The following is a 14,428-nucleotide window of genomic DNA, read 5'->3' on the forward strand; positions in this document are numbered from 1 at the left end:
CCTTCGGATGAGGGTAGATAAATATTGAAAGTTACAAGTTCATACCATAAACCGTTTAGGAAAAAACCCGTGGAGAAGTATTGTCCAGAAGAAAAAAGAAAAAAGAAAGATTAATCGTAACAACTCCAAAGTGTGGTCGGGTTGTGCCCGGCCACTCAAAAATTCAACCACCAACCCTTGCAAAATGTTAGGGTCAGGGTTACCAGAAACACAGCTTTTTTGGCTTAATCACTTCCGCAGAGGGTTTACGGAAACTTGGCCATTAGAATTCTGAATTCCTTTATATTTTCCATGTTGAAATATGTGGGAATATTTTGGTGATTTGGGTTGGCATAATTGACCTTTTCAGGTTTTTGTCTACATTTAAAGTCCCATTGTGGGCTTGACTCTAGGATCAGGAAGATGGTGTCTTTACCCTAACCATCCCAGATTCTTCATCCAGCTGGAAAATATTAAAAGATTGAGAAAAATACGGTCTAGCCACTTGCACTATACATGGTGAAATTATGGTTTTTAATTCAGACCCTGAGTCCTTCCACCTTTGTCTCTGTCACCCTGCATAGGTTATACTGGACTGATGCAGACCCTACGGGCAGCCGTTTGGAGTCATCCAACTTGAACGGCACTGATCGCAGGACCGTTTACTCCCACCAACCGGACCAGGGCCACTTCTTTGATGTTGCCGTCTTCCAAGTAAGTCAACAAAGCATCTCTGAAAGTCATGGAATGGTAGTTTGCCATTTGACTGTTCCTTTTTCCATAAGACATTCTTTTATCGGACTGGACCACAGCAATGATCCCATTTACCGTACAAAACTTGCAATTCAAAGGCAACTCTGTTCCTCGCGGAACGTTCCAAGTCAAGCAATTGTCAAATTTAGTCCTGAGTTTATTCAGCTGTTGTGAGATATAGAAACATACCTATACACTGTACAGGCTGTCTGTAGTACCTCTGAAGGACTTTCACAATGCCAATCCTGCAGATGCAAAACAGGAAATTGTAATGTAGCCAAAAGGAAGTGGTCATCTGAAGGAACTTTTTTTCACGAAACAAGTCGGAAATTTGGATGCACTTCCTTGTACTGACAACATATTTAGAGCATATATGAAGGACACTATAATGTGTACATAGAGCTGTTGCTAAAATAAATTGTTTTTTTTTATTTATCCACTGCATCAATTCAATATGTACAAATTATATAAATGATTTGTGCTATGGCATTACCAGTTGCTTTATACAGAGTTATAAATGTGTTGTCCAAAATGTACACCTGCTATAACAAAATACGATAAAAATTTTCAGAAAATTATTTTAATTCTGAAATTTCATTTTATTGGAATTTGGCCCTGCACAAAAACAGTAATGACAATTCTTGTATGGGATTCTGGTTATTTTGTCCTTCTGTAAATAACGACATAGGAGAACAAACCACAAAGAAGTTTGTAATAACCTCTCCTTAAAAAAACGAAAGTTCTTAGTTCTTACTTAGACACTTTTAAGATTAATGATTGTATACAGCCAGAAAATGAATTGATTCAAGTCAACATAAAACTCAGAAAATTTCAGAGTCCTTCCATGCAGCAGCAAACAAAGAAAAAAGAAACCCAAAATACAAAACGATCAGAAGAAATGTTACATTTTGTGTATTGTGACATAAAAAAAAGGTTAATTGTTGTCCTTGATTTTGTGGAAAAGTCGAAAACTTGTTTAAAAGCATGATTGAAATAGGAAACAAATTGGATTCTTCAATGTATCAAAATTCTATGAGGGCCAGTTTTTAAAAATTAAAGCAAAAACTTTGCAAGCCAAAACTTTGGGATTTTCCCAAATCACATGACACTCATGATTCCAATTGATTTTGTTCTTGTTTTTTTGGGTTTTTTTTATATTTTTGTCCTGTTTTCAATGAACAGAACTATATCTTCATCAGTGACTGGTACAATGGCATTCGTTGCATACGAAAAGATACCGGAACCCACTACTTTGCTCTGAACATTGGCGGACGGCCATTTGGACTGACCCTACATGGACCGGGGCTGTTACCAGGCAACTCATGTGAGTTTGGACATTGGATGTGTCTTTGGTTTTTGTTTAGATGGGTCCAAACCAGCCAACTGACCCCAGCAAGCTCGGCAGCTAAGAGGTTAAGATGCTTACAAGCCGGAGGGTTAGGGTTCAAATCCCACCCAAGTAAACCTGTGCTTTTCTTCCCACAAACTTTCACATTGCACCGAGTTCAATTTTGTGTGTGTTTTTTTCATGATTGTTTATTCTTTAAGGAAATCCTGATACAGTGGAGTTTAGGCTGCCTATAGTAATCAAATGTGGCATTAAAAAGATAACTGTGTGCACAGGTTTTCAAATGAACCACATGGGGAAACTGAGTTGGTGAATTATAACAATTGAAAAGTTGAACGAAGAAATTAACTGGAGCAGGGCTTGAACCTGCGACCTCCGGATTGCCGTTCCGGTGCTCTACCAACTGAGCTATCCAGCCCTATGTTGGCAGTTCCCCAATTAGACAATATCTTTGTTCAAGGGGTGCTAGTCTGAAGTCATAAACCACTCTGCCATGCAGCCAGGGATCACGCCTGAAGTCACAATACAGACCTTGGAAATAGCAAAGGAGGATCATTCAGAGAGGATATGGCTTTTTAGTACAAATGTTTATGTTGGCGGTTCCCCAATTCATTAATATCTTTGTTCAAGGAGCGCTACTTAGAATAGAATAGAATAGAAAATACTTTATTAATCCATCAAGGAAATTACATTTGCTCACGGGTACGGTACAATAGAGAGTGAGTATTTTACAATCAAAGTTATACAATTTTACAAAAACACTAAAAAATACAATGCTATCACAAAAACACAATCAATTACAAAAATGTTATGATTAAGGTTATACAATATTGAATGTAATTAAAAACATGTAAAAACTACTTCACTATCACTGTCAGTAATTCTTAGATATAAAATAACTAACGCTTGAAATTAGAATTGTGAAGTGAGATGGCCCTCGGTATAAAATGATCGTGGGTGTCGCGATTTTGTCCCAGGTTTCGGCACTCTCATCCTACCACTACCAAACCGAGCAATATGCAGTTTTTAAACAACGGTGATAGACGGAGTCTACCTCATTCTGACCCTCACCGATCACCATTGCGGCCTGCCCCACCAACTTATTGATTTGATCCTGAGCCTGAGCAGCATTCCCTCCCCAACAGACTAGACAGTAATTCCATACAGAACATAAAATTGATTTATAAAATGTTAAAATCGAAAGGGTTCACTTTGAGTGTATTTAGCTTCCTCAGACAATACAATACAGGGTTTCATCCTCCCTACAATGTAATCCACATGATCATGCCACATTAACTTGTCATCTATTACCACACCCAGGTACTTGTATAATTTTGAAACTCTGTCAACCTCATTGCCTTTGATTTTCACAGACATTGGCTCTGTCTTTTTAACTCGAAAATCAATCAACATTTCCTTAGTCTTGTTGACATAAAGTTCTTAATAGTTACGATCACAATAATCCACGAATCGATCAATCTGGTTAATAAACATCCTGTCATCATCATGCTTTATAAATCCTACCATAGCCGAATCATCAGCAAATTTAACCAAGGAACATGACTCATCAGCGCTTCGACAATCTGCAGTATACAATGTGAATAGAAATGGAGCAAGTACGGTCCCTTGCGGAATTCCAGAGCTTGAATAAATTAAAGCTGATTGCACCTTCGATTCGCCCAAACTAATTCTAACAATCTGAGTGCGGTCAGTGAGATAATTCAAAATCCAGGTTATTAACGAATGAGGCACACTCTCCATGTTTAAAAGCTTTTGACAAAGAATATGTGGCTGTATTGTGTTGAACGCCGATGAGAAATTAAAAAAAACATAACCCCGGCAGAATAACCCTGACTGGCTTTTTCTTAGTGAGAATATAATTGTTCTAAGACAACCCAAATTGCATCTTCAGTACTTCTGTCTTTTTTATATGCAAACTGCATGGAATCGATAGACTGAACTACAAAATCTCTCAAATCACATATAACAAATTACTCACAAATTTTGATCAACACAGAGGTCAAGGCAACTAGACGCAAGTGATTTAGGCAAGAAATGGTAGACCTTTTTGGAACGGGAACAATACATGATCGTTTCTACATCTGTGGTATAGTCTGAGAATTAAAACACAAGTTGAAAATGAAACTGAAAATACCGGCAAGTTGACTAGAACAACATTTCAATATCCTAGGCAAAACCCAATCTGGCCCAGGGGCTTTTGATGGGTTCAGTTTTGAAAAATGACAGCGAACCTCTTCCTCAGTAGTGACCAAATTCCAGTCCTCAAACTTAGTGTCTGCCTAAATTTCTCTTAGATTGGCATTCTCGGCTAAAAAAGCTGACTTGTTAAAGTGGTTAAAATAGGCATTGAGTTCATTAGAATAATCAGCTGTAATTTTCGGTAATGGTATGGAATTTGATTTTTTTTCCCCACAATATGCACTCATACGCATACCTTGCCAAACAACCTTCATATTGTATTTAGTGAAATAATCCTCCACCCTCGGCTTTACTACTATCAATAACATCTCTAAGTTCTTTCTGCACTGATTTCGGTTCCCTTTTGTCACCTCGACCAAAGACTCCTTTCTTTTTATTGATCACATTTTTCACTTGTTTCGTTATCCATGGCTTATTATTTGCAAAAACTTTCGCTTTCTTTTTGGGGACCATGATATCAGCACGGAATTGTATGTAATCACTGACAACTTCTGCCAAGTCATTAGGGTTCTCATTAGCGTCCACAAATAGGTTCCAGTCCGTACAATCCAGGCCTCCCTGTAGCTGCATTACTGCATCTGGGGTCCATTGTTTTTTTTCTAGAACTCGAGGCTTCTCTCTCTTTACAAGGGGATTGTAAGAACTAACGAATGGCCAACCTTCGTCAAAGGGGCGGCGATATGAGCGTCCTTTACATTGGAATACATTAGGTCCAAAGTTGCTGTCCCATGTGTTGGGCAATCTACATGTTGATACAATTGAAGTGAAGTCTTCTTTAGTGAACAGTGGTTGAAATCCCCATTTACCACAATGAATGCGTCTGGAGAAGATTGTTGAATATCGTTGGTGACTTGGCCGAGTTCCTCTGCAGCAGGTGCAGCTACACTATGATCAGGATTGGGGAACCGCCAACATGGGCGTCGCTAGAGGGGGGGGGGGGGGTCACACCCCTCCATTAGTCAGTTTTATCGGCAAAATCATGGTGCTGTTGGCAAAATAGAAAATGAAGAATGGAGAAGGAAGGGGAAAGGAAGTGGGAAGAAGAGAAAATTGAAAATGTAACTAATAAACACAGCTGCTCAAAACCCTGCAGAGCTAAAATCCGGTTTTGCAACCCATGGCAAAAGATTGTACATTTGTCATGTCGGCAAGAGCTGCCGCACGAGGTAACTTTATATACGGCAGTTGACAGCTACAGCTGTGCAAAACACAAGCACGTGCTCGCTCGCAGATAGTTGGGTCATTCCACTGGGTTGGGGAACAATGTGTGACATATGACCATATTAAGAAAAGCATGAATGCCTTGCTAGCAGTTGCTCTACGTAATATTTGTTGTTGGGTGTTTCACTACTGCAGAAAGTTTGAAATCATTTCAATGTATTTTGCCAAAAATATGAGCAAAAAATGTCATTTTGGATGTGACATTGTCACCATGTCAGTGTTACGTCCAAATATGACATTTGTACCTTTTTTAAAATTTCTGCGAAACATTACCCAAATTCACTTTGCGTACTTCTTACTATACTTGCAACACAATAAGAAAAGCTTTTGTTACGGTAGTCAGGTATCAAACAAGTCAAATGGAGCAGAAATGATAGCTCGGTTGTGTGGACGTAACATTGACACGGTGTAAAACCCAAATGTCACACTTCCATTTAGTGATTTTTACACCGTTACATCCACTCTTGAGGTATTTTTTCTGCTATATTTGAACGCTGACTATACCAAAACAAAAGCTTTTCTTGGTGCCTAGGTGTCCAGTTGTAAATATGCAATGTCAGTTTGGGTATTTATTTTATATACGTGTAAAAAAGGGCCAAAAAAAAAATATTTGGATGTAAGGTTTGGATGTAACATTGACACGGTGTCAATGTTGCATCTGAATTAATGCATTTCGTCGGTTGCCCGGCAGAAGGGCATATGAGTTCTGACTCAAATATCATTTTCAACAAAACTGCACTGATTGGTCATATTGTTCCCCCACGCATATTATGAATCCAGTGTTCTCCCACGTATCGTACAATGTTGAAATTTTTCACACGTATCAATGATGAGTTTTGAAACAACCTGTATTAATTTCTGATGAATGTGTATAAATTTCATTAAAATACAGAAAGTTTTCTGCATATATGCCCTTTTGCTGTGAACATATTTAGTGATTACGCGCTATTGCATAAGGGCATACGCGCATATGCCCTTCTGCCGGGCACATGACGATTTTTGCTCTTATTTTTGTCAAAGTACTTTCAAATGATTTCAAACTTTCTCAAGTATTGAAACACCCTAAGACAAATATTATGTTGAGCATTTGTTTAGAACGCATTGATACTTTTCATAATATTACCAAATATATGGATGTAACATGCACTGCTTCCCAACCCGGTGGAATGACCCTGGTACAAATTGAGCTGATTCTTTGTGGCGACTCAAAATTATGGATCAATCTAAAGAAGGTAAATCTCGAAAGAGAGTCAAGCTACAGTTTTGATGTGATGTTTGTGATGAAATACATTGTACATCTCCCAAAACACAAGCAATTTCAATCCAAAAGTCAGGGGAAAAGGCCAGTAAAGCCTCAGACTGCACCACAGAGCATCTAGAATCCAAAAATTTCCTGGGCCCTTGAGCGGGCCCCGAACCACACACCATCAGTCAATTTCTTTGTTCAACTTTTCAATGGTGTGCACAGGTGTTAGAATGTAGAGAATGTAGAGAGTGATTCAGCTAACATTTTTATGTTGTGATGATTGGTTAAGCCTGTGTCTATGTTGTCTTGTGTCCTAGCTCTTTGTGATGCCAAGCCCTGTGATCAGCTGTGTGTCAGCGACCCTGCTGGCTTCAAGTGCCTCTGTGTGGATGGCTTTGAGCTTCTGGACGACGGGCGGACGTGCCATCGAGGTAGGCCTTCCTCAGCCGATACAAGTCATTCTCAATACACAATGCTGTCATTTTCTTTAAAATGTCCACATCCAATTCTAGACATTGCCAAACAGTATTCTTTTTTCATATACTAGACTAGGACTAAAAACCTGAGTAATATTAATTGTACACATAATCAAGAGCAGTTTCCAAAAACTCATATTTTTGTTTAAGGTATCAAGTCAACATATCCTTTTAGCTTGGGTGGGATTTCTGAAATAGCACCCTTCTATAGTTCTATATATGATATCCACAAAATGAAATTACTCAAAAGTCAGTGAAAAAAATGAATACAATCCTCAATCCTGCAAAATCCTCAAATTGCGACCATGTAAAAGTTGGATTCAGCCTCAATGCTCCCAGATCATTTGTTATTTCTTGAATTTGTTGAGTGAAGGGATGACCAATGCCTTAATCCTTCAAAAATCCTCCAACAATCTCTGTCATGGGTTGAGGCAGTGTCGATAAACATTCAGAAACAGTGCAGATGATATCAAGCTTAATGCAGGGTCACTGTTGGCTGGTTCGAATCTGATATACATCAGATTTGAACCAGCCAACCGATCCTGCAAGCTCGGTGGTCAAGTGGTAAGACGTCTGCACTAGAAAGCAGGAGTTTGTTTCTGCATTTAGTAGGGGACGTTGAACAAAAGAGGACAATAGGGTCCCCAATTCACAAAGGTCGACCCCCAATTTGGCGATCGTGTACAAAACATATGGGAGGTCTTCCTAAAAGACTTGGGACAATAGGGGTCCCCGATTGCAGGCAAATACACACTTCGGTGAGGTCGTGGGTTCGAGTCCCACCCGAGTGATTTTTTCCAACTTTCACTCGGGAGGCAACACACTGATACAGTGTTTAAACATCGGTGAAGGGCAGAACTTAAATTGTTTTACATCTTATGAATAGCATAAGGTAGGGCTGAATTATGCATGACTGAACATAAACAATGCTGGGTACAGCCTACGAACTCAAACACAATGCATCCTCCAAAATCACATGACATTTTTTTGCCATTCACCCTCAATCCTCCAAAACCGCTTGGAGGATTGAGGAGGATTGAGGAGGGTTAGGGTTAAGAATAGAACAACTATCTTATCACCCAGGTTCTGGCATCTTGGGCATTCAGGAGAGAATTATTGCTATAAACCTGTATAATATAAATCCTTTTCTACCAGTGTATTACTTGTACTTAAATGTGTCGTAATTTTCCTCACGTAACACAGCCGAGACCTCTCTGGCCAAGCCCCAGATACTTCTGGTTGCCCAGAACAGCATCTGCTATTTCCCCAGCAACTTCCCAGACCTGTCTTTGTCCTCGGACTACCAGCGCAACTGCATCCTGACCAACCGTACCCACTTGGTGGCGTTGGATATAGATGTGCGAAGCAAGACCATGTTCTTCTCTGATTTTGTTCACAAGACAATCCAGAGTGTCCGTCTGACCGATGGGGCTGCGGTGGAGCTGGTTGTTGGAGGGGTTGGTAGTGTGGAAGGTATGGTTTTATTAAGGGAAGAAAGGTGTGCTTGGCCGGGTTAAACACTGTGTTTAAGACACTTTGGAGTCTGGATGCTGATAATTACCTAAGCCGAAGGCGAGGGTAATTATCAGCATCCAGACTCCAACCGGTCTTAAAACATGGTGTTAAATACTGGCCAAGCACATATTTATTCCCATTCATAAATACCTTTTCGGTCAAAAAATCAAAATCTTTCGGTCTAAAAGTCAACACAAGTCAAAGATATAAATATAAACACTTTTAAATAACGTCATGTGTTTTGGGACACCCCTTTAGCCATTTAATGGTATGTCTGCAGTCTCGCGAGTTGTCGTAAACAACTCCTTTTATGGAGATTGGTGTGCGCGTCGGGCATATTGGGCGATGTGGCGAACAACGCAGCTGTGCCGGTGTATTTTGAACTTGACAATGAAATACTGACTCATTGGTAGTATTGCACATGCCTACGTGAGGATTGTGAATGTTTAACCAATAAAACGGTAAAAGGCACCGAGTTTCATAGGAGTCCAAATTTCATGTGACACTGGAAAAGTGTTTAAGACCAGCCAGCTGGCCTTTATCAACTGTTTAAAACCTGCCAGGTGACAGGCTCTCGACCAATAGGTAAACTGTATTAGGCTAAGACAGTTTAGCCATTCCTATTGGTTGAGAGCCCGTCACGTGGCAGGTTTTAGACTTTTAGGTATTTATGAATATTAGTTTCAAGACAAGCGATAAGCTTTACAACCCAGGCAATGTTTAGTATTACTTGAATTCCCCCAAATGGCCCATTAGAGAGAGGGGTTTTGCTAAAAACTGGTACCTTGCAGAGACAAGGTATATTAAGGAGAGTGTTTCCCTCATGTTTCAAGTCCTATTTCTAGGCATAATTTAAATGTCGCAAATAGTTTGAATCAAATTCCTTGTGATGCAAAACTCAAATGTAAAAATTTTGGTGAGGGTTGGTGCAGTTTAGGTTTGAGGGTTAAGTGTCTGAACTTTTGACTCCAATTAGTGACTTTTATCCTTAACCCTTACCCTACTTGACCCTCCAACGCATGCCAATATGTGCCTCAAGGAAATCTCCTATGTTTTTTGCATGGCCCTCCAATATCTGCCATGTCATTTCAAGGGTAACTGGACAGGCACTCCAATACATGCCACAGAGAACAATGAGAGTCCTCTGATAACAAAGTGAGTGCCCCCAGCTGGTCAGTATCAGGTACCCTCCAGGGCCTCCAACTCCTGCCAATTGGAGCCTTCACTGCTAAGACTTGTTATCTGCCAAATAACTGCAGCTGGAGGGCATTGGCATAACCAACTGACATGCAGTAAACTACCCTCAGAGAGTAAGGGTTAATTAAAATGATGTTTATTTAGGTCTGTGAAAATTATGCATTCAAATAAAATCCATGAACAATGCCAATGTAAGGGGAGTTTTGTGCCTAGCTCTTAGAAGCACTTGGCATTAGATTGTAGTCAACTCCATCATTGGTGAAATCAAGTGTCAATCACAAGTCAAAGTACATATTAGATATTAAATCATAAGAGCTCGTGACTTTTGATGGAATTACTTATTATTGACTTATTTTTAATTGTGATGACTTGACAACCATTCTGCAATTTATGACATGACGTGTGAGTCATAGAAGGCCAAACCTGGATTTAAAAAGACATTTTAAGAAAGTTTCATTTTCTTCCCAGGCATTGCCGTGGACTGGCTGAGCCAGAATCTGTACTGGACAGACTCTCAACTTGACCACATCTCAGTCGCTCGCTATGACGGCAGCAACAGACGTATTCTACTGAAGGACAACGTGTTGGATCCTAGGAGCATTGTTATCCATCCTGGGCAGAGGTAGGACCTTCTTATTGGCTTGGGTTTGTACCACCTCAGACAAACGTGGGATGCACAGTGGACTCAGGGAACTAGTACCCCCTGACCTGTGAATTTGACAAAGAGTCCTCTTAGTGAAGGATTCTTGAGTGTCATTCCCGCTCCAGTGTTGTAGACAAGTCCATCACAAGCCTGGTCACAAGTAAGAGAGGATGAACAATGACAAAGGAATGCCTTTGTCACAGCTCATTTGAATAGCTTGTGAGTTGACTTGGGACTGGATGAATTGTGATGGACTTATGAAAACTTGTGATGGACTTGACTACCACGCTATGCTGCTTTGCGCTCGAGTGCATTTCTTTCTTGTGTTGATGCTACGGTTTGTGCATATAACACTCTGTTCCATAAAAATCTCAAATCAGGTTGCAAATAAAAAGCACTGAACAATGACAAAGGACTGCCTTGTTTAACAGTTCATTAGAAAAGTCTGTGAACTGAATGGTCGGCTGACCATCGTTGGAAATTGATACAGAAATTCCACTTTTCTGAAAATGACAACACACCAGGTGCCATAATTTCACAGGATGCTTGAGACTTTTATTCACTTACAGTCAAGTAAGGTATTAATAATTTGTCAGTTTTGTGTTTGTTGATGTTTGCAAATGTTGTATATTACCTTTAAGTCTCATCTTGACCCCAACATTTGACTCTGATGACTACCTAGAATTGTTGGCATGGTATTTCACTTTCCTGTTTTTCTTTCCGATTGAGATTGATGTTCTGGACTGAGTTTGGACCACCAGGCCAAATTGAACGAGCCAGTCTAGACGGCAGCATCCGACGCGTCATCCTAGACAATGTAGATGGCCTCAATGGCCTGTCTATTGACTTTGATGAAGACCGGTAAGTCAGTGCTGTATTTGATGTACAATGGACCACTGGGCCTAACTGACGATACTGTTATCAAGTCCTCATCTGAGTTTGCAGGTATAATACAAATATGACATGGTTCGAGAGTGGATAGTCAATATAAGCTCCCCAAGGTATTTGAAGTTGACAAGCTAGTTGCCGAGGTGAAGCCTCACACATTATCACCAAAATATTGTCGAGTTACACATCAGTTATCTTGGCAAAACTTTGCTGTGCATGTGCCCCCATCTTTTCTTGTGTCTATCTATAGAGCGATGTTTGCGCGGGCGCACTACCCCTGTGCGCTAGGTCCACGATTGCTTCGTAGACTGTCGCATGGGTAACCTGTGTGTCAGTCAGTTACGCATGCCTATTTACTGTTTGCGTGAAATTTCAATATTGAATTGTTTGAATTGAAATTTAATATGCTATTACAGGATCTACTATGCAGATCGTTCGAGTGGCTCCATTCAGCACATGGACTTTGAGGGGAATGGGAGGACACGCTTATATGCCCGGACTGGTGCCCAGTTCTTTGATATTGACATACACAAGGTACATGTCAAGGGGCCCACCCATAAGACAGGTGGAGTTTAGAACTCCTTGTTTAAGGGGAGTCAGGTTGGCACAAATGTACTTTCCTCGCCTTCCACCTCTGTTGCTATTGTTTAAATCCCAACCACGCTACGAGTTTGGATTTTCACAGGCATGCAACTTTTCCTTGGATCCGCAGATTTCCCTCATTGTTAACTTCCCATGTGTGCCATAAAAAATTAAAATTTCTCTAAAAATCTCATGCTTGGTATTTCCTAGTTTTTTGTTTCCCAAGAAAATTATTCTAGGCTTGTCCTTCTGTCACTATATATATAACTGAACATGCATCCACTCTCTTTAGGTTTATTCAGGCTACCGAACTGCCGTGCCTGTGCATAAACTCTTGTCCATCATCAGTCAAATCAAAACTCTGTCACAAGTGAAAAGGGTTTAACAATAACAAAGTAATATGTTTGTGTAGTGTTTGTCTGTGCAGCCTGACACTTGACTTGAGGCTGGGGGATTTGTGAGGACTTGGCCACAACTCTGACCCTGATTTCACTTCCATAATTCAACCAGAAAAATGTACAGTCAACCACAGTGCCCCTTGATAAACTTACAACTTTAAATTCGTCACTGCATCTGACTCTAATCTTGACACCGTATCTGACTCTAATCTTGTCACCGTATCTGATTCTAATCTTGTCACCGTACCCAACTCTAATCTTGTCACCGTATCCAACTCTAATCTTGTCACCGTACCCAACTCTAATCTTGTCACCGTATCCAACTCTAATCCTGTCACCGTATCCAACTCTAATCTTGTCACCGTATCCAACTCTAATCTTGTCACCGTATCCAACTCTAATCCTGTCACTGTATCCAACTCTAATCTTGTCACCGTATCCAACTCTAATCTTGTCACCGTATCTGACTCTAAACTTGTCACTGTACCTGACACGAATCTCGTCACCGGACTGTATCTGACCTTATCACCATATCTGACTCTTATCTTGTCACCGTATCTGACTCTAATCTTGTCACTGTATCTGATTCTAATCTTATCACCGTATCTGACTCTAATCTTGTCACCGTATCCAACTCTAATCTTGTCACCGTATCCAACTCTAATCTTGTCACCGTATCCAACTCTAATCCTGTCACCGTATCCAACTCTAATCTTGTCACCGTATCTGACTCTAATCTTGTCACTGTATCCGACTCTAATCTTCTGATTCTAATCTAGGACTACCTTCTCTGGACGGAGTGGAATACCTTCAATGGCCTGCATGCAATCAACCGTGAGAATCGACGCATCGTGCAGAGCCACAGCATCAACAACGAGTCTACCTATGGCGTGCGGGTCTACTCCGACGACCGACAGCCAGACTATGACAGTAGGTCCAGCCCGCCCACCCCCCCCCCCCCTCCCCCCATATACTCGGCCTTTTTTGCGGCAGTTTATTGTCGTTGCACCATGTGTTTGAACATATGGGTACCTATGCACAATGCACCAAATTCAACTAGCTGCTAGTCTAAGGATCAAGTAAATTGGCACTTTTGCCACTGCTGAATTGGAGATAGCTTCACACTGCAAGCTGTTGTTTGATGGATTTATATCAATGTTGTACACTTCAACAAACAGGAATTGGCATTCACAAATTAGTGACTGAATGGAATTCAGGAGGATGAATATTCATTTCTTACTGATCAAGCAATTTGATCGGTCCAATTGTGAAAAAGTAGGTCATCGCCCATGTCAAATTTCAAGTTTTGTGACTCTGTTGCAAGGTTGCCAGCATCCTTTGGTGCTTAGTTGCTGGCACTTTAGCAAAAACTATGAACCAAGTGTGAGATAATTGTTCATTCTTCAGATGTGCAGGACCTAGTCATTTTTGCCAGGAGCATTCCTCAGTCCACATAAATCTGCAGAAACCCAACTGCACATTCTTTGTGTGTACTTTGACTATATCGTTCTGGTTTGCGGTAAAACCATGTGGTAATAACTACTGTCGCTCAGTAGATATTTAGTTCTGATAAGAACTTGTCCTGCTTATTATCAACTTTCACTACGTACTTTGACTTTACAACGGACACAGAGCCCTTCGTAAAGTAATAGTTACTGACATGTACATTCGTGAATCATGAACAATTCTCCCAAACTTCCAAGTGGATTTGGAGATCTGGACTGAGTTGGGTTAATATCAGTGTGAGAAGAAACCTTAATTGCTATTGAGCTCTCTACCATTACAGTCTAGTCTGATGAGGATTATTCTTTGATCTTCATTCCGCTCCATTCTGGTTTTGCTCACTGGTCATGAATGGCAACTTGGAATTTGCATAACAATGAGTTGAACTTGCAGTAAAAAGATACTTATTACATTCTGATCATAGTTTTAATAATCATCCTGAAAAAACAATGCGTTTTC

At 40.4% G+C, this 14,428-nt stretch overlaps 1 protein-coding gene and 1 non-coding gene across 3 annotated transcripts in view; one reads left to right on the forward strand and one right to left on the reverse strand.

The window, feature by feature from the left end:
* LOC119723798 (sushi, von Willebrand factor type A, EGF and pentraxin domain-containing protein 1-like) overlaps window positions 1-14,428 on the forward strand; it is an 84,461-nt gene that overhangs the window by 18,730 nt on the left and 51,303 nt on the right. For both annotated transcript variants that reach the window (XM_038194663.1, XM_038194664.1), the window contains 8 exons: window positions 564-693; window positions 1,915-2,056; window positions 7,085-7,198; window positions 8,447-8,716; window positions 10,424-10,577; window positions 11,328-11,459; window positions 11,903-12,020; window positions 13,246-13,396. In XM_038194663.1, the coding sequence (XP_038050591.1) occupies window positions 564-693; window positions 1,915-2,056; window positions 7,085-7,198; window positions 8,447-8,716; window positions 10,424-10,577; window positions 11,328-11,459; window positions 11,903-12,020; window positions 13,246-13,396 (1,211 nt within the window). The remainder of the gene's footprint in view (window positions 1-563; window positions 694-1,914; window positions 2,057-7,084; window positions 7,199-8,446; window positions 8,717-10,423; window positions 10,578-11,327; window positions 11,460-11,902; window positions 12,021-13,245; window positions 13,397-14,428) is intronic.
* On the reverse strand, window positions 2,426-2,498 carry Trnaa-ggc. Its single transcript has one exon. It is a non-coding gene; the product is annotated as a tRNA-Ala (tRNA).

This window comes from Patiria miniata, unplaced genomic scaffold, assembly GCF_015706575.1.
Source record: "Patiria miniata isolate m_02_andy unplaced genomic scaffold, ASM1570657v1 HiC_scaffold_17, whole genome shotgun sequence".
NCBI classification, from domain to species: domain Eukaryota; kingdom Metazoa; phylum Echinodermata; class Asteroidea; order Valvatida; family Asterinidae; genus Patiria; species Patiria miniata.